Below are 22,099 nucleotides of genomic sequence, written 5' to 3'. Positions count from 1 at the left end.
TCAGGTAGTGACACACCCCCATCAGAGCCTTGCTGTTGAGGGAGGCCCCTGCCCAGTGGCTGTGGCTGGCTGGACATTACTGCCCCTGAGCAGGATGAAAGGCCCCCCAAGACCCATCACCCACTGTGTGCTGGCCTCTCCTCTGGGCCCCAGATCCCAGACAAGGGTGTTGAAGGGTGGAAAGAAGATGAAGAAGCTTATTTAGGAGCCACTTAATGTACTTGAATCCGCAGATTTCAAAGCCTTCAAGAATGACCATTTTCTCTCACTTCCTTTACTGTGGGTCCCTTTAAATGTCAGATGAAAGCTTTGGGCCCCTCCCCAGAAAAAGATGGCCAGAATTTCGCATGTTCCTCTGAGGCCCAGGATGTTTCAGGGTGGGATCCCTGAGCACAAACCTAGGCTGGACTGCTTGGGGACCGGCGAGGCATTTAGAGGCCATGGGGTTGGGTGGGCATCAAGGCTGTAAGGGTGGGAGGTATCCAGGCAGGTGCTCACTTCCAAGTCAGCCTGAGGAGAATGGCATGCACCATGGCTGCGGGTACCTGGCCTGTCCCTTCAAAGGACTGTCCTCAGGCCACACAGAAGGGGCTGCAGGTGTTCACCATTCCTTGGGAACAGGTCAGAAGGCTTCCCTCACTCACACCTGTCTCCTAGATCCCCTAAAAATCCACAGGTGGGCACAGGGCACCTCCCTCAGCCAGCTGCTACCACCCTCGTACCCCACACTGACTACACCTTGGGAGCTCTTGCGCCCAGGCTAGATGGGGTCCATCCTGATCACTGACTTTTGGCCCTGGCCATGCAGGATGCCTATGACAACGTCACTGTGGACGTGGAGCTGGCTCGCCGTGAGGGCTGGTGTTTTGGGGCCAAGCTGGTACGGGGTGCATACATGGCCCAGGAGCGGGCCCGTGCTGAGGAGATTGGCTATGAGGACCCCATCAACCCTACATACGAGGCTACCAACGTCATGTACCACAGGTGTGCCAGCCCTCCTTGGGCCCTAGAGCCTCAGGGCTACCTGGGGAGAGAAGTGAGTAAACAGGGCAAGGGAATCATACTGCCTTGGTGCTAGAGCTGACCCAGTAGAACCCCTATCCAATGGGGGGACAGCCCTGGGGGTCAGAAGCTTCTGGTAGGAGCCCTGAGGCCAGAACTGATTTTCTCTGCTTTTAACTTTTCAAAAATATTAAGGTGGTTTTTTAAATATAGAAATGTCTACTGAACAAAATTAAACTGGTGCAGGTCTCCCGACAGCACCAGTTGGTGCTGGAGCTGCCCCTCCCCCCAGCTCGTTGGCTTCCAGGGACCATCGGTTGTTCTGCATCTCTTTTGCTCTATTAAATCTTGGAGACCTGTTATGCAGCATAGACAGGCTGACTTCATGCTCTTTCTTCCTGAGATTGTGTGGATGAGTTGCAAATTCAAAGAGACTCTTGAGTGTTTCCCCTCACCAGCCTGTGTACTCTTCCCGGCAGCACCCTGCTTCCTTCCTGGAGCTGCCGTGCCTGTCTGTGCTGGCTCGGACTGTGTCGTGGTTGGTGTTGTGCGCTCAGTCCTCTGTCCTTGCTTTTTCAGTAAAGCTGTATCTGGATCCCCCCAGATCATCACGCAGACTGTTAGTTACCCTAACGGCCAGCGTGGGGTGCCCATACTTATGTGCGTCCCTGCAAGCTTTAAAGTGGTTTGGTGTCCTGCTGTCATAAGGGTGACTCAGGGCATAACCCGTCCCTGTCTGTTGTACGCATGGGTGAGGACACAGCTGTTACATGTTCCTGGACCTGGAGCTGCTGGGTCAGAGAATGCTGTCTTCACTGCCAGATGGCAGCATCTTTCATGCCACAGGGGGGCCCCATCCCTCAACCTGGGCTTTTAAATTCCTCACAGACCCCTTCCTGAAGCAGAGCTGCATGTCTTGGGCACACAGCACACTGTACCTCAGCTAGTCCGCTGTGAACGGTTGGCCCTAGTGCTGCTCACTTGTTTTTACTCACAGGGTGCTGAGGAGGGACAAGTACTCCTTGCTTTGGTCCTGTTGTCACAGGCACCTTTGGGAGGAGCGGGCTCTCATTGGACAGCCTGTGGCCTCTGCCCCTGTGGGGGACCTCTCCAGGCCCAGGCTCATGTAGCACTCTTCCCAGGTGCCTCAACTATGTCTTGGAGGAACTGAAGCACAACGCCAAAGCTCAAGTGATGGTGGCCTCCCACAATGAGGATACAGTGCAATTCACACTGCGCAGGTAGGCACACTGCGCCCCACCCCCCCGACCCCGCCCCAGCTGTTTAGAGGTTCTCTGGTTAGGAAGGGGCTTGGTGAGCACCCTGGAAGCATGTGCAGAGTAACCTGCCAGGCACCATGGTGTTTTGCGGGGAACATCTGTGGAACAAGCTTGAGTAGTGGCTTTAGTGCCCCACAGGCTCCTGCCCTGCCAGGTCTGGCTGGGCATTACCACTGCTGTAGCAAAAACGCTATTTGCAGTTAATTTGGTTTTTTCAATTAATACTTGACTTATTAAAGTTTAAAATTCAAGGAATAAATTTCATTAGGTGACTTAAATGGCTAATTGAAATGCATAAATACAGTGTGTAATATTGGAATGCCTTAGGAGGCCTCATTTATAAACAATTTCTCTTAACATTTTAAAGTTCATCTGGAATTTAATATAGTCTGTTTTCTCTTTAAATGCCCATCCTGTGGAACAAAACTTTGTCTGGCAGAATCCTTACAACTCAGATATAGGAATAAGGTGAAGTAAATTCTTAAATATTCCAGTATTATCACCATGTTCTTATGTCTCATACCTTAACCTGAGCAGCACCACACCAGGGGTCCTAATTCCCTTGCCTCTTCCCCAGCCTCTGCCTTCTTGGGGCTTAGGCACTGTTCTGGGTCTTGCTGGCCCTCAACTTTCCCAGGAGTGAAGCAGGGGTTCCTGTCGCACAGCAGGCTTGCTGCTGAATGGGGCTTCTGAAGGAGCAGTGAAGGTGCAGGTGGGGCGAGGGTGCTGCCTGACTGGGCACTGCCTGGAGAGCTGACCGGTCATTCTAAACCCATTCAGTAATGTTGCTGCTTATCCTTTGTTCGTGGTGGTGCGGCTTTTTCAATCTGAAATTGCAACCGAAAACCACAATTTCTAGAGCACAGCAGTTGCAGCCGTTACGGTTGGGAACATGCGTGCCAAGGCTCCCTCCCGAGAATCTCTGCCAGGGTGGGCGAGGATGGGGGGCGGTGTGTGGCTGTTTACGTGGGGGTGCGGGAATCGAGCAGGACTGGTCCACCTTCTTACCTTCATCACTAGGGACTTCTCAGGCCCTCATTTCCCACCTTGGATGCCCAATCCTTGTCGCCCAATGTCAGAGGGCCACCTTTGTGCCCAGCAAAGATTAGTTCTGGCTTCTCTTTTAAAATGAACACTTGATTGAGTTGCAAATTTTAAAACCTGGCTTTCTCTTAGGCTTAAAAATATTGTGTGATGGAACCTTGGTCAAGGCTTGATTCCTCTCATGCCAGGGTCCTCCACTAGATGATCTATGCGCAGAGCCTCCCGTACCCCTGGCCCAGCACTTGGGAACCTGCACCCCTGCAGTGGTGTGCCCGATGGGCACCAGCTGTGTGCAAGGCGCCACTTTCCTAAGTTTCAATTACAAACTCAGAAGACTTTCTTGGCCACTCACATTTTTGCTTGGAATCACAGGCTAGTCCACTCAGACACTGACTAGACAGAGAACTATGAAACTCCTAAAGGTACAATCTGACCTCTGAAAGGCTTCCTGTCTCCTGATTTCTGTATCTTCCCACTGAGAACACACCTGTCTTCACCACTTTGGTCATGGCAGCCTCCTGCCCTGAATGCAGCTTCCCCTGTCCTGAGTGCCGGCTGAGTGCTCTCTCCTTTCTCATAGCCTCCAGGTCCCATGCCAGGCCCCACAAATACCCCTGTCATGGGGAAGGCCCAGCCCCCACAGGCCGCAGTCCTGGGGTCCTGCTCTGCAGGTCAGGGAGCCCCGAGCAGCTTGGGCCCCCCATCCCTGGGAAGCAGTGTAGGTCTCTGATGCTGCACACCAGGGACTTCAGTCAGACAGCCTATGTCAGCTTTGGCCAAGTTAATAAACCAACCCCAGACTCAGGCCTAAACCCCAGTATGTTCTGTGGGCCAGCAGTGTGGACTACACTAAGCTATGGCCTGGTTGGCCCTAAATGGCTTCATTCATGGTTGGGGCAGCAAACGGGACTGCAGCATGTGTACATTGTCCAACAATCCAGGCCAGGCTTTGCCACATGGTGAGCTCAGTCTTCTAGAAGCCCTGAAGAGGGCAAGCCTCTGTCCATGGCGCATTTGCTATTGTTCTCTTGGCCAAAGGAAGTCATGAGGCCCAGTCCAGACACCAGGTGGCAAAAGCCTCCATCTGTACACTGGGAAAAGCTGCAGTCACATGGCAGAGGGCATGGACACCGACAGAGGAGGGGTCAGCAGCCATTTTTGCAGGACGCCACTTGAGCAAGTCAACAGGCAACATGGCGACAGCCCTGCATTCATGGGGTCGTATTCTGGTGGGGAACAGAGATTCGTGAACTGGAGACAGGGTGACATCGTGGAGATCAGGCCACTTTCAACTGGTTGGTCCCAACATAAGGGCTCAGCCCTGAGGCAAGACCCTTGTGGAGGTCTAGGGATCCTCGTGCGCTTGGTGCTCTGGGAACCTAGGGTGGGTGGCAGAGCCCTGAGACAGGGTGAGGGAGTCTCCTGGGGCAGGGACAGGGAAGCACAGGCCTGGCCTGTAGCCTGGGTGGGTGTGAGGAAGACCCAGGCTGAACATGCCTCTGGGGTAAGTGGAAAATCGGGGCAGCCCCAGAGTGCGGTGCAGATAGACAAGTCTGGATACAAAGATGTAGGAAGCAGGAAATAAAAATGAAATCATCAACAAGTAGGTATTTCAAATCTTTGGAATGTCTGTAACATCCTATGAGTGGAGGTGTGAGAACAGGAGAGGGTGCTGGGAAGAACTGCCTCACCCCCGTACCCCATAACATCTGAGTGGTGCTAACAGAAGTGGGAGCTACATCTATTCTGAATGTTCTAGTAACCACATTAAAAGAAAAAGATGAAGTTAATTTTAGTAAAGCATTTCAGTTAACCCAACATATTCAAAATATTACCATTTAAACATGTATTTGGTATTTCAGAAAAAAAAAAAAGAGATATTCTGCATTCTTTTTTTCATACTAACTCTTTCACAGTCTCACGTGTTTGACACTTGTAGCACCACCCGCCTTCCAAAGACTCAGTGGCTGCTGGTTGCTGCCATATATGATGGAGCAGCCAGCAAGGGGAGGACAAGAAGCCAGGTTGGGGTGGGAAGACTTGAGATGTGCCACCTAAGTACGAGGGCTAGAGAAAGGGGCAGTGGGAGGGCTGAGCTTCCCTGGGCCACACTGTGGGGCAGGCTGCTGGGGGTGTCTGCCTCAGTGGGTCAGGGTACCAGCAACGGGTTGGGGCAGGCAGGAGGGAAGGGGCCATTGGGAAATGAGCACAGCAGGAGGGGAGGCTGGCTAGGGAAGGAGGGAACTTGGTGGCTACGAGCCAAGGTAGGAACAGCAGGGCAGAGGCCTAATCTGGATAGGACAGAGCTTATACCTATGCCCCATGCTGCAGGGGATGGAAGTTAGAGCATGTGGATGGTATCTGGGGAGCAGAGGAGCTAAGATCTAGCACAGGGAGCCCAGGGGCTCACCCACTGCCTTGCCTGGTCACAGGATGGAGGAACTGGGCCTGCATCCCGCTGATTGCCAGGTGTACTTTGGACAGCTGCTGGGCATGTGTGATCAGATCAGCTTTCCGCTGGGTGAGCTGGGCCTTCCTGGGGAGTGGGCTGGAGGCATCGGGATTGGGACTCACTGCCTCTGCCTGTGCATGCAGGCCAGGCAGGCTTCCCTGTGTACAAGTATGTGCCCTTCGGCCCTGTGATGGAGGTGCTGCCTTACCTGTCCCGCCGAGCCCTGGAGAACAGCAGTGTCATGAAGGGTGCCCAGCGGGAGCGGCAACTGCTATGGCAGGAGCTCAGGCGGAGGCTCCGCACAGGCAGCCTCTTCTACCGCCCAGCCTAGTACCCATGGGCCACTGCCGCCGCCGCCAGCACTCCCACCGGACTCAGCCTTCTGGGGCCCTCAGGCTGGGGCTGGGATCTGGGGAGTCTGGGTGGCCCCTAGGCCGATGTTGCAACTATGACCCAAGCCCAACCTCACATGGATTCACTTTCTTACACCCATGATTATGAGAACTGCTGGAAGTGGGGCCTCACTGACTCCTGGCCCTTGCCCAGGATGTGGACACTCAGGTGTAAGCCGAATCGGACACCTGCCAGAGCTACTGGCAGTCAGGAACTGCCTTCAACAAGTTGGCACTGCCCCCATCTGTGCTCACCCCCACAACCTTGGAACCGAAAGCCTGCCTTCCACCAGAGTCCAACTCATACACCCTAAGCCCCACAGATGGATAATAGCCAGGCTGGGGAAGGCAGTCTGATCAATAAACCACTATTTCTATAGCTGAGAGCCCTCAGTGCTGTGCCCAAAACACTCTATCCTGTGGGGCCCTTGGGTGGGTCAACAGCAGAGAGGGAGTATCTCCTATGGCTTGAGAAATCTCACCTCAGGCTCTGCCTCTCCCAAATCATGTGCCTCTGGAGGTCAGGCCCATACTTCCCTTTAGGTTATACTGCATCCCCTGCCGTGTAGAGTGTTGGACCTGCCTGCTGCCCCCCATCCCCCAACTCCACAACCCAAGATAATAGGAGGGCCCCCAGGCTCAGACCAATGCAGAGAGGATGTTTCTAGGGGTGGTACTTCCCTACCCTGGGTTTCTCCCTCCCTCAGACCCTGCTGCTCTGTGACCATGACCCACACCAGGTTCTTGTTGTTCTGATAGCAGCAGGCCTATGGCTGCCCCATCCCACACTTTTCAGCTGCCAGCCCTGTAGAGCAGACTAGATGTGCTGCTAATGCCCTAGGGGAAAGATGGTGGGGCTTGGCCTGCAGCTGCATGAGGGGAGCCCTAGGGAGGGGCCTCTGCCAGTTCTGTAGACCATGGAGCTACCAGGCAAGGGCCCGAGGTGGGCCTTGGTCATGACAGGTACCACAAAGCTGTCACACAAGCCACGTGTAGGCCATACTGAGGCATCTTTATTTCTCTGAGTCACACAGGGCTTTGGCCTTGGAGCATATCCCACTTGGGGGCTGCACATGCTAAGGAGACGAAAACAAGAAGGAAGCCTGGGGCCTAGCAGAGGTTGGGATGTTCTTGGTAGAATGATAAGGTGCTAAGACCTCTAGCCTCACCATTTGCCCAGCTCTGGGGCTGACAGCCAGCAGGCTGGGCCCACTGCCTTTACCATACTACCCTAGTTTTAGACATAACCTAGACAAAGGTGGGTGGCAGACACAACCAGGGTCCACCTTGCCTCTCCTCAGAGGGGTCATCCTTCCTGCAGGCACCTGGGAAGGTGGTGGCCAGATGTTGGGAAGACGAGTTCCTCAGCTTCCTGCTACCTGTGGCAACAGTGGGACAGGGCTGTCTTCTCAACCATAATGGGCACTGGGTAACTGGCAAGGACCCCACCTGGTCACAGGGCTGCCTTCCCTGCCTGGCAGCCCCTTTGCTGCAGCTTCCGGATGAGTTCCAACAGGTTCATCTGTAGCATTAGCTCCTGGGATACAGAGGGGTGACTGTGAGGCCAGAATGACACCAGGTCCCCTTTTGCCCTGACAAAGGCCCCAGGCAGAGGCCTCCTTTTCCCAAGGGCCCAGAAGCAGATATCAGGGCCTAGAGTGTGCCAAACAGTGAACCCACAGTGCTGACTTCCAGTGAAGCCTTGGCCACAGCCTGCCAGAACCTTGGACTCCACTACACAGCTGGGACTACAGCTGTCCTGGCCTGGGGCACACAGATATATGCAGGAGAGGAACAGATGAGTGCCCTCAGGGACACAGTGGGCCTGGGGAAGGTGAGCAACGCCTCTGCAGCCTGTTGGCTCGCCTTCCTGTGGGCAGAAGCAGTGGGACGGGCCTCTGTGCTGAGTGCTGCACAGAAACCCTTCCTGGAGCCTAACTCCTTCCCCCTCCCTTCACCCCACACGCCCTGGGCCTGGGCCCCCAGCAGCTAGCCTCAAAACCCTAGATAGAGTCTGGCTTTTGGGGATTAGTGTCCCCTGGGCTATGCCAGGACAGGCCTAGGATGCTGACCTGCGGATTGGTGGTGACATAGAAGCCAGCAACCCCTGCCTTTTCCAGTGTGCTCTGCTGGTCTGCCACCTTCCGGTCCAGCTCCAGGACAATCTTCTGGTCCATTGCCCGCTGCTCCTCACGGATCCGGTGTTCTACCGCCTGCCACAGTGGGGAAGCTCAGGAGTTCAGCACTGACCCACCAATGCCTCAAACACAGGCTCCCAGCCTGCCACCTCCTCGGGCGCCAACCACATCCCCCGCCCCAAAAGCTCAGACTCCAGGACCACTATACCACCCTTACTGCACCTGGATCACTCCCTTCTCGGCCACACCAAACTCTATGGAGGAGCTTAGTGGCCCTCCCCCCAAATGCTCTCCCCTCTAAGAGCTCCTATGAGGTGTCCTCCTCTTACTGTACCAGGCCTTGCCCAGTGCTCAGGATCACCATGAGCTGGTCAGACACGGGCTCCATCTCTGATTATTATCAAGTTGGCCACTGTCTCTGGGTCTTTGTGTACATTACCTCCCCACTGGGGCTGCCTAAGCCCAGCTCGGCACCTCCTTCCTGCAAGGCCCAAGCTTGCTGCCTCAGGACCTCACACATATCTCTGCATGCATCCCTACCACCTGTGGCTTCCTGGTTACATGTGGGTTTCCTGGTTGTCTCTGAGCAGGATAGGCCCCTGCTGACTGTCCCTGTCACCGTACCATTGCCCTGGTACCTCCAAGGCCATGACTACAATAGCTCCTGCTTAGCATCTGCCTGCATAGGCCCAGCCCACCAGGACTGGCAGTCTTGGGGAGCAGGAGGAATCACACATACTCTTCACCTAGTTCCAGCATACCCCAACACTTCACAGTAAAAAGCCACATGCAAGAACTCACCAGGCCTTATGAGCTCCCAAGCCATCCTGAGCCCCTCCACCACACCCTGTCAGAAGAGCCCAGGTGGTGCCCACCCCACCTGCACCCGTACCTCCTGCTCACGTTGCTGAGCTGCCTGAAGCATGAGCAAGTTGTGGGGCTGGCAGGCCTGCTGGGCTTCCTGGTGCTTCTGCCGTAGCGCCTGCCTGAGCACTGGAAGGGGACAAGACCAGAGTCCATCAGGAGGCAGCAGGGGTGACATGGAGTGGACCAGGGAACAGGTCCTTCCTCAGTGCCTGCTCCAGCTGTCCCACCAGAGTAGCCAGGCCAAAGGTGTAGATGTGAGGCCCTGCCTGATGACCCAGCCCTCCCGAAGCCCTGCACAGGAAGCTGGGTAGAAGTCCAGGGGATACTCAGTCACCCAACCCACGTGGTCCCACCCTCACCCAGGGCAGGGCCCTTTTCCAGCAGCAAGGCTCCAGGGGACTCAGGAAGGTGCAAGGCACTAGAGGGTGAGGCAGGGCAGGCTGGTGTGGAGGACGGGCCAGGGTTGTAGCCCAGACTCAAGACCTAGGGGGTGGGAGACTTTGATTTGGAGGCTTCTGGACTCAGATGTCCACAGGCCATCAGTCCTGGGCATGACATGATCGTCATCCATGGGACATCCACTGAGATGGCCAAGAGACCACCCAGGCAAAGGCCTAGAAAAGGAAGATGAAGAGATGGGTCACACTGCCAGAGCAAGGCATGGCATCTGCCCACAAGGGTATGGGAGTATCAGTGCTACCCTTCAGGATGGGCAGAGCCACCCCACCCCATCCACAGCTCCCAGGGGAAGTCGGGAGGGTACAGACCCTGGAAAGCCCAAGGCTGAGATAAGCTAGCAAAGGCCCTGGCTGGGGAGTCTATGCTGCTCTGAGAGGACCCCACTACTAAATTGTACCATTAATACAAGCATGTGCAAACTTGTCTAGTCTGATAGGACTGGACAGAGGAGAAAAGTATCATGGGATGGAAAGAAACCAATCACAAAACAATACTCAACACTAAGCAGCCCAACAAGTGTCAAGGGCCTACATCTCTCCCATAAAGTGGGATCCCTGGTCATAAGGAAACACAAGCCTAACACTGTCCTAGGCAGAAACCTCATATTACAGCTCTTCTCAGGAGGGCCCCTGAGGTTCCCCTGCCAGTAGTTTGGCACCCACTGTGCTCATAGCCTTCTCCAGTCTCCTGTTGCTTGGCATTCTGTGTGCACCTCGATTATGGCATGTATCACATAAATGAGTTGGAAACTAAGAGCCACTCGAGACATAGGGACAAGAAAGTTAATGTTTACAACACGTGGAGGCAGGATTCGAGGAAATAGATAAATGCAGGGAAATGTCATCTTCTTCACTGTTTATCAAATGTTGTTACAAATCCCAGGTCAATCCCCAGATGCCACTTGGATGAGCAACCAGAGATAAGAGGAGAGCTACACTGCTACCTGGGCAGATGGGGCGTGGCCTTAGTAATGACCAAAGAAAGTGACAGCTGCCAATCACCACTTGCTAATTCAGAAGAAAGGAAAAGCAAAAAGTCACAGGATGCTTGCCCACAGCCAGCAGCACTAAAACCTGCCCAAATATTCCAAAGTGTCTAGAGAGTTGTCAAAAACTCCCCACTAAAAGGAACCAAGGCTCGTGCTCTCTTGGGATAGCACATATACTAAAATCGGAATGCTACAAGATTAGTATGGCCCCTACACAAGAATGACATGCAAATTCATGAAGCGTTCCATATTTATAAATAAATATGATGAAGTACAATTTATTTTTTTTTTAAAAAAACAATGCTCCATGGAGAAATGGCAGGTTCTTTTTTTAAAAAATTATTCTGAGTGATTTATTTGCTCCCCAAACTACTAACCTCTGTGGAGATACAGATTACCAACATAAGAGCAAGCACTACCTACTGACAATAAGAGTGTGCCACAACTTCCTGCATTCGGCAGAGAATCAGAGGCAGGAGGAATGAGAAAGCCTTATGGTGGCCAAAGGGGAAGGTCTGTACTTATGAGAGGTTGTTGGTGTGGGGAAGCTGGAGGTGGGCTGACTAGTAGAGGGACTGAAGCATGGAAACAACAAGAAAAGATGAGCCAGAACACCTTCCTCTACCAGAAAGCAAGGAAGTACTCAAAGAATGATGGGGACACATCGAAAAGACACAAGAGCCAGCCTAGAGTTTTCCCACCGGCCAAATGTGGCACAATTTGAGCATTAGAAAGAATAAGTTATGTACTTTGAATCTGTGACTATATGCATTTATACCTCAATAGAAATGTTTACAAAGACAACCACCCAGACATTTAGAAAAGAAGTAATACTGACCCTACACAAACTCTCCTGGAAAACTGAAGAGAACACTTCCCAACTCATCTTATGAAGACAGCATCACCCTGATACCCAAACCAGACAGACATAAAAAGAAAACTACACATCGATGTCCATCATGAATGTAGAGGCAAAAATTCTTGAGATTTTAGCAAAGCAAATCCAACAGAGACAAGGAGAGAATAAATCATGACCAAGTAGGATTTGTTCCAGGAATGTAGTTTATCCCAGGATTAAAAAAAAAAATCAATGTAATTCACCATAGTAACTGAAAAGCTACTGATCATTTCAAGAGAAGCAGAAAAAGGATATGACAAAATGCAACATCCATTCTTGATAGAAACACACTAATTCTGGGGCAGACAAATATTGCCTATCCCCATAGGGAAGGGACCCTGTATCACTAGAGGAATTTTTGCCACAACCATTTAACTTGCATATCATCAGGCTCTACCTGCTGTCCACTTTACAGGAAACAGAGGGTAGAGAACCAGGTTAAATGAGAGCACGAAGAAGCAACGTGACAAATCCAGAGTGGGGACATTCTATAGGTAGCATGCCTCGGAGTCCTCAAAAAGTCAATGCCACAACAAATGCTGGTGACTGTTCCAGAAGCAGAGAGACCAAAGTAACCAATTAACAATACATGAACCTCCACAGAATCCTTATAAAGTGACAATTTGAGACAAGCTAGGTAATGTGACCGTGAACTAAAGGTCAGAAGACAGCCCAGAATGGTGAATTTCTCAGAAGGCTATCTGCAGTGGTTACATAGGAGAGTGTTCTTGTTCTACAGTACTGGTTCTCAATCCTAGGCTAAAGTTGACCCCCAAGGATATCTGAAGATATTTCTGGTTGTTGCGACTTGGGGAGGATGTCACTGTCATCTAGTGGGTAGAACCCAGGGATGTTGCTAAACATCCTGCTATGCACAGGACATTGTTTCACCATTAAGACTTGTCCAGCCACAAGTGTCAACAGTGCTATGCTTGAAAACCATGGTCTAGAGCAGGGGTCCCCAATCGCGGGGCCGTGGACCGGTATTGGTCAGTGGCTTGGTAGGAACTGGACCACACAGCAGGAGGTGAACAGTGGGTGAATGAGGGAACTTTCATTTGTGTTTGCAGTCACTCCCCTCACTGCCTCTGCTCCACCTCAGATCATCAGGCATTAGATTTTCACAAGAGCACTGGTCCCTGGTACCAAAAAGGTTGGAGACCACTGGTCTGAATGTTTGATTTAAAAAAATAAAAAATAAATAAGGGGAACAATAAAATAACAAAAGTGGGAAATCTGATGGGACAGGTAGAGTTATCCAGCATACCTTCCAGGAAGGGGCTCAGGAGCCCCCTCGCCCCCAGTGGGGATGCCTGGGAGAGGCCAAGGCTCACGAGGCTTTGGCCAAGCTGGGGCTCAAGTGAGTAAGCTTTTGGGTCCCAGAGGGTGCACTGGGCACAGTGTATAGGAATTCGATGCACAGCTGGTGTGGGGTTCTGTATCTGAGAGAAGGAACTGACCATAAATATCGCTGCATAGCTGTCCAACACTGGAGGGCATCCCTGGGGGCCGTCAACCGCTACACAAACAGCCACCACCGGAATCTGTCCGTGGACTGGCCAAGCACCGAGGCCTTGGGCCATCTTGCCTGGAGGGGGGTGGGGACACAAGGGAGCCCAAACAGAAAGTTTCGGGACATTATGCTAAAGGGGGCTGCTGTGCAACTGACAAAAACAAAAAACTGGCTTGACCCATTTGTCATCAAAAAAGCGCTAGCAAAGATTCCGTGTCCTTGATCTGGTCAATGTTAGGGCTAAAGGGGGCTGCTGTGCAACTGACAAAAACAACTGGCTTGACCCATTTGTCATCAAAAAAAGCGCTAGCAAAGGTTCCGTGTCCTTGATCTGGTCGATGTTAGGCACTTTTTCCGAGCGACACCCAGGGATGGGCTCGGCCCGCAGAGACCGAGAGCTCCCGGGCCAGGATGATCTCCCGTTGGAGCTTGCGTCGTCCCGCCACCCCCGCGCACCTCGGTGCTCGTTCTGCAGACGCAGGCGCTGGTTGTACAGGCTCTTCTCGGTGAGGTGCTGGATCTCCAGCAGCCCCTGCACGATCTCGAATACTGTGCCGTCGAGGAGCGCCAGGGCCAGGTCGCTGAGCGTGGTATAGGACAGGCGCTGTTGGAAAGAACTGCGGACAGAAGGGACACGGTGAGCGCGGGCGGGACCTGGAGCTGCCTCAGCCGCCTGCCCCGCGGCCGCGCACCTGGGCAGCTCCTTGACCAGGCTCTGCAGCGCCGACAGCAGCTGATAGTGCCGCTCCTGCTGCCTGGCCCCGTCCACCGGCTCCTCGAAGGGGCCCGCATAACGCTCCATGGCGTCCACTACCCGCCAGCCGCCGGCCGAAACGACATGACCTCGGTTACGTCAGTCCCGGGCGCAGTGCATCCCGCCCCCTTTTACGACAGTTCTGAGCACGGCGCCGCCGGCTTTCTGAGTCAGCGAGAACGAGGCTCGCTCCATCGCTCCGCGGAATCTCCTAGGAGAGTCCCGCATTGTCCCCGTCCCTTATCCCGCCGTCCCGCCCACGCAACCTCAGAGCTATAATCGCACAGCCTTGAAATCGCGAGATTTCGAAGAACACCGTCCTACCTGCACGGAGTAGGCGTGGACGGAGGTCCAGGCCTCAATTTCCTCTCTTCGGGAAGGCTTGATGCGTAGCTCTGCGCGGTCCTGCGCATGCGTCTGTGGGCAGCTTGAGGCCCCCGCTCTCACAACCTGGTCTTTCCCCGCAAAAGTTGGTTGAGTCGCTGAGCCCTAAGCTCCACCAATTCAAGCAGCGTGACCTTGAACCGGTTTTGTTACCTTCGGGTCTCAGTCTCCTTGTCTTCTCTTCTTCCCCACCGCCCCCGCTGGGGTCTGGGAGCTCCGGGCAGGGCCTGCACGCGAGAGGCAATGCCTGGCATCAGGCTGGCAGCGGTGCTCTCCAACCCCTATCATCCACCTCCACCCAGCATCGTCAGCATGAAGAAAACCCGGTCCAATGCGTCATCCCAGCCTTGAGAATAAATTGCCAGTAATCCCTAATTACAGTTTTTATTAACTACGAAAATATACGCTCCCCCCTCTCCCCAAATCTGACGGATGAATATTCTGCTGGCCTCATGGGGACAGCAAGCGGGAGATTCCTGCCTCAACTACCATCATGCCTTCCTCATCTCAGTGGGAGAGAGTCTAGCGTTGTCAAAAATTGGGAGGGGGCTGGTGTAGAGCAAAATGCAAAAGTAGATAGAATCTAGAAAAAAATGACCAGAAAGAAGGCTTGTGTGACCAACTTGAGAGGACAAATCCAAGTGGCCATGGATGGAATGTCCAGACCCCTGGGGGCTCTGTAGGGTCAGGTGCAAGGAGAGGAGCCGCTGATTTAGGGACTCTCCTAGGGTGGTTGTGATGCAGGATTGGGTGAACTTATCCCCTCCCTTCCCCAGAGGGAGAGAGAGAGAGAATCCTTGACTGTGCACAAAAAAGGATGCGCGTGGGTGCCAGAGTTAAGAAACCAAAGGAAAGTTTATTAGAGAAGGAATAACGCTCCACAGTCATGGTCTCCTGTCAAAGACAGAAAATGAGAGAGACTCCAAGTGTCCAAGGAATTCAGTTTAAATGTTTTCCTTTCCAGGTATGAGTATGCAGTGTTGAAGGCATGAGGAAGTAGTTGTTAGTAATCTCAGCAAGAATCTTCCTGTAGGTTCCCTGTGATCTGACCATATGCAGATCAACAAGGTTCCCCCACATCTAGCAGCTCTGGTTTAATATTTAGTCAATTTGTGTAGTTCTCATGACTCTTTCCTATATTAGTTACTTGACCAAACTTTGAGCAGGCTCCTCTGAGCCCCCTTTTTGACTAGGCCTCATCCTTGGGCCCTATCTTTGGTCTGCCTAGTCTAGTTGTAGCAAGAATCCTACTAAGTCCGTTTAGAGAGACTCTCCTACCCTTGATATCTGATCACCCATGATGTCTGATCAAATTCTTCATCACCTACTCTCAATATCCGATCATCCTGACCTGCCTTCAGCAAGAATTCTGTATAGTTTAGCAAGGATTCCCCTACCCTTGATGTCTCCTTTTAGTAAGTTTTCATCCACTAACCCTCCTGCTCTGCTCAGGATCATAAATTCCTAGCTGTCTTTGCTGTATTTGGAGTTGAGCCAGATCTCTCTTCTCCATTGTGATAGACTTGGCACCTATGGAAATAGTCCTGAATAAAGTCTTCTTTACCATTGAACGAGTGTCCGAATAATGCTTTCTTTAATACTCTGCACACAGTGGCTTGGCCCCAGGAGGGGGTGATAGGGTTAGGCTACAGGACAGAAGGAAAAGAGGGCAGCTCTACTGCTGTGGCCACTGCTAGATCCTTGTTCATCAGTAGTCCCTTCAGAGGGTCAAGGATCACCAGCCCAGAGAAACTGTGGCCTCATGCACCATGAAAAACCAAGCAGTGGGGTGACACTGGTGTCTGTCTGTCCCCCCACTCATTCTGCTGGGGGTTGAGACTATGACACAGGATCGCACTGGAGCTACCTCATCACTTCTTACTCCCTAACTCTTTGGGGAATCCTGCTGAGATGTGGACTTCCCTGCCCAGTCCCTCAAAACAGAGCTGCAGCTGATAAAACCCTCATCTGCCATCTACAATGGGCTCCTTAGCAATGGGGTATCCCACAACTCATACTTAGTTTCTGGCCGTTTTGTTTCTGTGCCATCCTTTTGTTGTGCGGGACAAGAATCACAGGGAGCTGTCACCTCATGCCACTCTTCCTTCCCCTGTGTATGTAAATGATAAACTACGAATTGAACACAGCTCATTGTAACTTTACTGGTCAGATCGGTCAGGACTTGGCTTTGGCCTTGGCATGTCTGGGTGTGCTTTACAAATGGGCTGGCAGAGTTACAATGCCTTTTAGAAGACGAGGGGCTGCGTGGCCTGATGGGCTGGAGAGATGACTCCTGGGCACAGCTCTTGCCTAAGTGCTGGGTGGAGGGAGGAGGACAGGTTCTCCCTCTATCTCATCAGTTCAGGGAGCTGCAAGGGCACAGCTCTTGCCTAAGTGCTGGGTGGAGGGAGAAGGACAGGTTCTCTGTCTCACCAGTTCAGGGAGCTGCAGGGGCAGCTCTCCAGAGCCTAAGAGTTTGTGCCACCTGTTGAAAAAATGTTTTTCAGTGGCAAGAGGTAGTGTTTGTCGAGACCAAGTAAAAGGCCATTCAAAGCCAAAATCGAATTGGGACCCCATGAAGTTTGGCCCAGCTCCCACTCAATTCCCTGGGCTTCCAGCTAGGAGATGATAGTCAAGGGCAGCTGCTATGGCGGTGCTTTGTAAAGCTTTGGGGCCTGTGTTTCTATTAAGAAAACACATAATAGAGTTTGGGCCAAAAATGTCCTGTGAAGAAAGGAAAAGAAGTGAAAGGAAACTTGCGAGTGAGACTTGGGCTGATTCACGATAGGTATTGTTGTGCAAAGGTGTAATTGGTTTGTCAGTCGCACTGTAGGTGTTCATGAAGATAGAAACCCTCCTCTGATGTGCAAGGTGTTCACTGTATAAACGATGCCTTGCTGGTCTAGCAGACTTGTTTGAAATGCTGTGGGCAGACTCACAGCCCTGAATTCCTTGGTCAGGCAGAGAACAACTCCTGTCTTTTACAAAGTAAAGAATTTTATGTTCTTGATGCGAAAGCCACAACTCATGCAAGAGTGTGTCCGATCGTCTTGCAGAAAAGAGGTCACACACCACGGGTCTTTGCCCCATGTGCTCCAAACAGATTGATACCACTGGATCTTTCACTTTCCTCCTGGAGGTTGACACAGTCACAATGGTCTTTGGAAAGAAAAAAAGAAAAAAGAAAATGGAAGACTCTGAAGCCTGACTGGCCATGTGCAGAGCGGGACTCTTCAGATGGTAAACCTGGTTGCCAAAATGTTTGGTGATGAGGGGCCGAGTGGTCCTTGACTGCTGTACCAGAGACCCTGGATGAGTTACACTGATGGTTAGTTGGAGATAAAACAAGAAGACGCTCCTAAAGTTGAGGAAAGCATTTGCGGTTGCTGCTCACCCTCCTGCATCACAGGGAAAATGAAACCGCTTTGCTCCAACTAGTGATAAAACTCTCCCTGCGGCTCAGGTGTGACGGCAATACTGAGATATTCTGCGGTTGGCTCTTAGCAGCAGCGGGAAAGGAGGGAAATGAGACATTGGCTTGGCTCCCCTGGATAGCACATGGGGAAGCCCACAAGTCTGTGGATGACAAGAAGTGGACCTCACTTCGTTGCCTAATGACCATCCCATTCTCAATGCCATCCTGGCCATGACCACTGTGCCAATGACATGGGCATGGAGGAAGAGCTAGCAAAGACCACCTGAGATTCATCACAAATGGTCTTTATATTCACAGTGACACAGTGAATGTGTTTCTGTCATCTCCTAAGTGCCCATGGACAGTAGTAGGGGAGCTCTGTCTTTTCAGGGCCACTGTAACCGGGTTTATAATGAAAACATGAATGCCCAGATGATGAGATGATCGCTGGATTTGGCGCTTGGGCTGATATAACAAAGTATCACAGCCTGGGCAATTTAAACAACACTTATTTTCTCATAATTCCAAAGGCTATAAGTCTGAGATCAGGGCCTCAGCAGGGTTGTTTTCTCCTGGGGCCTCTCTTCTTGGCCTGTAGATATCTACCTTCTTGCTGTGTCCTCACATGGTCCTCCGTGTGTGTCTGTGTCCCAATCTCCTCTCCTTATAAGAACACCAGCCCTATTAGATTAGAGTCCACCCTAATGACTCATTTTAATGTAATTACATTTTTAAAAGCCCTATCCCCAAATACAGTTATGTTGGGTTGCGATAGTTTTCCATTGACATTTGATCACAGGACATGATTATACTCAGAGACGCCCTAAGCAATTTCCTGCATTCCAGACACTCTTCCTTACTTCTACTGTGGAGTAGCAGTCCAATTTCCACTTCGTAGTCAAAGTTAGTCACCCCAGGCAGCACCTTGACTCCCTTCTTTGCTTATTGATTCAGAGGCATGAGGAGACCAAAGTGGTCAGTGCAGGCTTAACCTCCAGTTCAACAGAATCATTGTTGTGTCTCCTGGTGGCAGCCTTTCTCCCTCTGTAACTAAGACCTAAAGGCCAGAAGAGGATAAAGTTATGGGAATAGGAATCAAAAATTTTGATAGTGGGTTGTTAGGGTAACGGGAGTGGGGCCACTCCTATGTCCACCCTTGATTCATGGACCCATGAATCCTGGCTATCAAAAAACAGCTCCACAATCGGACACTAATTCAGAGCATATATAACCTTCTGGAGAACCTCGCAGCAGTCCCCCAAGGTGTTGCCACCTAGCTGGTGCTACAACTGAGTCTTCAAAAGGCTATTCTGCTACAGGATGGTGGGGAACATGATGAGACCAGCGAATTCCATGAGCATGTGCCCATTGCTGCACTTCTTTTGCTGTGAAGTGAGTTCCTTGATCAGAAGCAATGCTGTGTGGAATACCATGGTAGTGAATACGGTATCCTGTAAGTCCATAGATGGTAATTTTGACAATAGCACTGTGTGCAGGAAAGGCAAATTCGTATTCCGAGTAAGTACGTATTCCAGTAAGGACAAAATGCTGCCCATTCTATGTTGGAAGGATTCCAGTATAATCAACCTGCCAGCGAGTAGCTGGCTGATCACCCCTGGGAATAGTAACATATTGGGGACTCAATATTGGTCTCTGCTGCTAACTGAGTGCTAGATTAGGCAGTCAGTGGCAGGTGTAGCCTAGTCAGCCTTGCTGAGTGGAAATCCATGTTGCTGAGCTCATGTATAACCTCCATCTCTGCCACATGGCCACTTTGTTCACGAGCCCATTGGGCAATGACAGGGGTGGCCTGGGAAAGAGGCTGACTGGAATTCACAGAATGGATTATCCTATTCACTTGAATATTAAACCTCTCCTCTGTTTAGGTCACCCTTTGGTGAACAGCCAAACACACACACACGCACACACGCACACACACACACACACACATTATCATCTATCTATCTATCTATCTATCTATCTATCTATCTATCTATCTATCTATCGCCATTCAGAAAGGTCTATTTACACAAATTTCTTTGTCATTAGTTTTTCAATCATGTTCCTTCCAAGTCCCTGACCATCCAGCCAAACCACTGACCACGACCCTTGGATCAGTATATCATCACATGTCTGGTCATTTCTCTTTCAATGCAAAGTACAAACCAGGGCACTGCTTGAAGTCCTGCCCACTGGGGTGGTTTCCCTCCACCACCATCCTTCAGAATGTCCCAGAGAAGGACTTTAGTGCTACAGCAGTCCATTGTCAGATGGTGCTTGCATATCTTGCAGAAACATCTGTGAACTGGGCCCAAGTCTTCTCTTCTTCTGTCAACTGATTGTAGGAAACTCCCCATGAGGCCAGAGGTATAGGCTGGGAGCGAGAAGATGGTGTAGCAGAAGTGAGGACAATGGGCATTTGGGCCACTTCTTCATATGACACTTGTGTCTTCAGGGTCTGGTCAGGCCCGATCATATATATAGCACTTCCATTTGATGACATAGTGCTGCTGTGCACACTCACTGTTATGGCTTTGGTGGGTCAGATTACACCCAGTTCCTGATGGACAGCTCAGGTCGCATAATAACTTGGTGGCTATGGTTAAATGTTCAGTCTCTACTAAGGCCCAATAGCAGGCTGAGAGCAGTTTCTCAAAAGGAGAGAAGTTTATCTGCAGATGACGGCAGGCTTTCAAAATCCTAAAGGCTTGTGTTGCAATTCACCTATGTGAGCTTCCAAAGTCTCTGAACAGTGTCTCTCTCTGCCACTGATACTTCAAGCACCCTTTGGGTGGCTGCTAGCCCCAGGGCACATGGATAAGTCTCAAAAACATGATGCTAAAATTAAGAAGCCAGACAGAAAAGGCCATATTGTATGATTTCATTTTTATGAAACATCCCAAATAGGCAAATCTGTAGAGACAGGAAAAAAGCATACTGGTGATTGGCAGGGCCTGGAGAGAGGACAGAGTGGAAAGTGACTGTTTAATGGGAAGAAGTTTCTTTACAAGGTGATGAAAATGTTCTGGAATTAGATAGTGATGCTTACTGTACACTTTGTCAATAGACTATAAATCACCAAATTGTTTATTTTTAAAAGGGTGAATTTTATGGTATACGAATTATACCTCAACTTTTTAAATCATATGATTAATAAAGAGTACTACATTTTTAAAAAGTGTTGACATGAGGAACAGATATGATTCTCTGAGTGCTTTATTTGGTTCCATTACTACCGACTTCTGTGGAGATGAAGACCACCCAAATGAGAACGAGCACTATTTATTTGGAGCTTGCTCTATATAGCAATGGATTGGCACCACCACTTGCATTTGGCAGACTCAAAGGCAGGCGGAGGAGTGGGAAAGCTTTCACCATGGTGGGAAAAAAGAAAAAGGAAGGCATGTCTTGATTGGAGGGTCAGGCTGACTAGAAGAGGACCATCTTACATGAGTGGTGAGGGAGAGCAAATTTGACTTTATCTGGTTTGGTCCTAAGTTAGAAGTGGGGACAAAATGGCAGGAAACAGTCTGCCATTGATCAAGTCTTGACTGTTTGGAGCCAAGTGCTACAGAGATTGTGGTCTGGCTTTTCAGGTTGGTTGCTGTAAGCTTGTGGGTTAGGGTTGGAGCAAACAAGTTCCCAGGCTCCCCAGTGGATTTAGAAAATTTCTTAGACTGAATGGATTATTATTGAGCCATAAAAAGGAATGAAATCTTGCCATTTGTGACAACATGGATGGATCTTGAGGACTTTATGCCAAGTGAAATAAGTCAGAGAGAAAAAGATAAATACTGTGCAATCTAATATGTGTAATCTAGAAACAAAAGGAAATAAAAAATGGAGCTCATAGACTTAGAGAAACATTGGTGGTTGCCCTAGGCCTCTTGGCATTGGCCATCATGCCAGGCCACAGCTCCGGGAAGGGTACTTGGAAATATTTAGGGAAGTTTCGAACACCGGGTACCACACAGACCTGCATTCGGGATGGGCGCCCTAAACGGATTTACCCGTCCTGCCCGAGCTGGTTCCCTCCTCCACAAATGGACTCGGAAAGATTGGTGGAAGTCCAGTCCGAAGGCCAGGATCCTCGCAGAACAGCGCCCAGCCTACAGAAGCCCTACCCGCCCCGCTCCGGCCTCTGCCCCCGCCCTGGACTATCCCGCGGGCAGGAGCAGGTCCGTGTCGCTGGAGTGGAAGGAGCTAGGGCCCCGTCCCCGTCCCCACAGACGGCTTGTGCCGGTCCACGACCTTGAACAGACACTTGAGAATATTTCCAGGAGGCGTCTCTGACAATTGGGATCCGTGCGGACCGGCAACTGAGCCTATGACGCGCTCTCCTCTCCTCCCCATACCGCCCGTCCCAACCTTCGGGACCGGACTGGAAAAAATGGGTAACATGGAAGGGCCGACGACAGGACCACGCATGGGACAGCGGGGGCTGGTCAACCCTCCCTGGCGGCCCCGTACGCCAGCCCAGGAGAGCGGCGACCGGCACCCCCGTCACTTCTGC

The 22,099-nt window shown here is 51.3% G+C and overlaps 2 protein-coding genes, 1 non-coding gene and 1 pseudogene across 4 annotated transcripts in view; 2 read left to right on the top strand and 2 right to left on the bottom strand.

The window, feature by feature from the left end:
- The window catches only part of LOC102888178 (proline dehydrogenase 1, mitochondrial), a 17,179-nt gene extending 10,166 nt beyond the window's left edge, over nt 1-7,013 (top strand). The window contains exons 10-13 of the mRNA XM_025049195.1: nt 809-984; nt 2,145-2,243; nt 5,759-5,847; nt 5,922-7,013. Coding sequence (XP_024904963.1) covers nt 809-984; nt 2,145-2,243; nt 5,759-5,847; nt 5,922-6,109 — 552 coding nt within the window. The 3' untranslated portion in view covers nt 6,110-7,013. The remainder of the gene's footprint in view (nt 1-808; nt 985-2,144; nt 2,244-5,758; nt 5,848-5,921) is intronic.
- Nucleotides 7,014-7,163: 150 nt separating this feature from the next.
- Nucleotides 7,164-13,948, bottom strand: DGCR6L (DiGeorge syndrome critical region gene 6 like). Of its 2 annotated transcripts, XM_006915227.2 has the most exons (5): nt 13,726-13,948; nt 13,490-13,650; nt 9,201-9,301; nt 8,243-8,383; nt 7,164-7,707 (listed from the first exon to the last, which is right to left on the bottom strand). In XM_006915227.2, exons 1-5 carry the CDS (start codon nt 13,833-13,835, stop codon nt 7,624-7,626), a joined length of 597 nt encoding a protein of 198 aa, XP_006915289.1. In that variant the 5' UTR covers nt 13,836-13,948; the 3' UTR covers nt 7,164-7,623. The 2 variants fall into 2 exon arrangements, with proteins under 2 accessions (XP_006915289.1, XP_024904962.1); XM_025049194.1 differs by having other exon boundaries at nt 13,490-13,903.
- Nucleotides 10,774-10,877, top strand: LOC112482547. The gene has a single exon (XR_003047339.1). It is a non-coding gene; the product is annotated as a U6 spliceosomal RNA (small nuclear RNA).
- Nucleotides 13,949-18,797: 4,849 nt separating the features above from the next.
- Nucleotides 18,798-20,964, bottom strand: LOC107195883 (annotated as a pseudogene).
- Nucleotides 20,965-22,099: the final 1,135 nt, after the last annotated feature.

Source organism: Pteropus alecto, unplaced genomic scaffold (genome assembly GCF_000325575.1).
Source record: "Pteropus alecto unplaced genomic scaffold, ASM32557v1 scaffold135, whole genome shotgun sequence".
NCBI classification, from domain to species: Eukaryota; Metazoa; Chordata; class Mammalia; order Chiroptera; family Pteropodidae; genus Pteropus; species Pteropus alecto.
Note: the sequence above shows the minus strand (reverse complement) of the source record. Positions and strands in the feature narration are given on the sequence as shown.

Coding starts and splice junctions, on each gene's coding strand:
- DGCR6L (XM_025049194.1), bottom strand. CDS start 13,835: ATGGAGCGTTATGCGGGCCCCTTCGAGGAGCCGGTGGACGGGGCCAGG. Junction 8,384..9,200: donor CTCAGCAACGTGAGCAGGAG/GTACGGGTGCAG, acceptor CCACTGTGGCAG/GCGGTAGAACACCGGATCCG. Junction 7,708..8,242: donor ATGTCACCACCAATCCGCAG/GTCAGCATCCTA, acceptor TCTGTATCCCAG/GAGCTAATGCTACAGATGAA.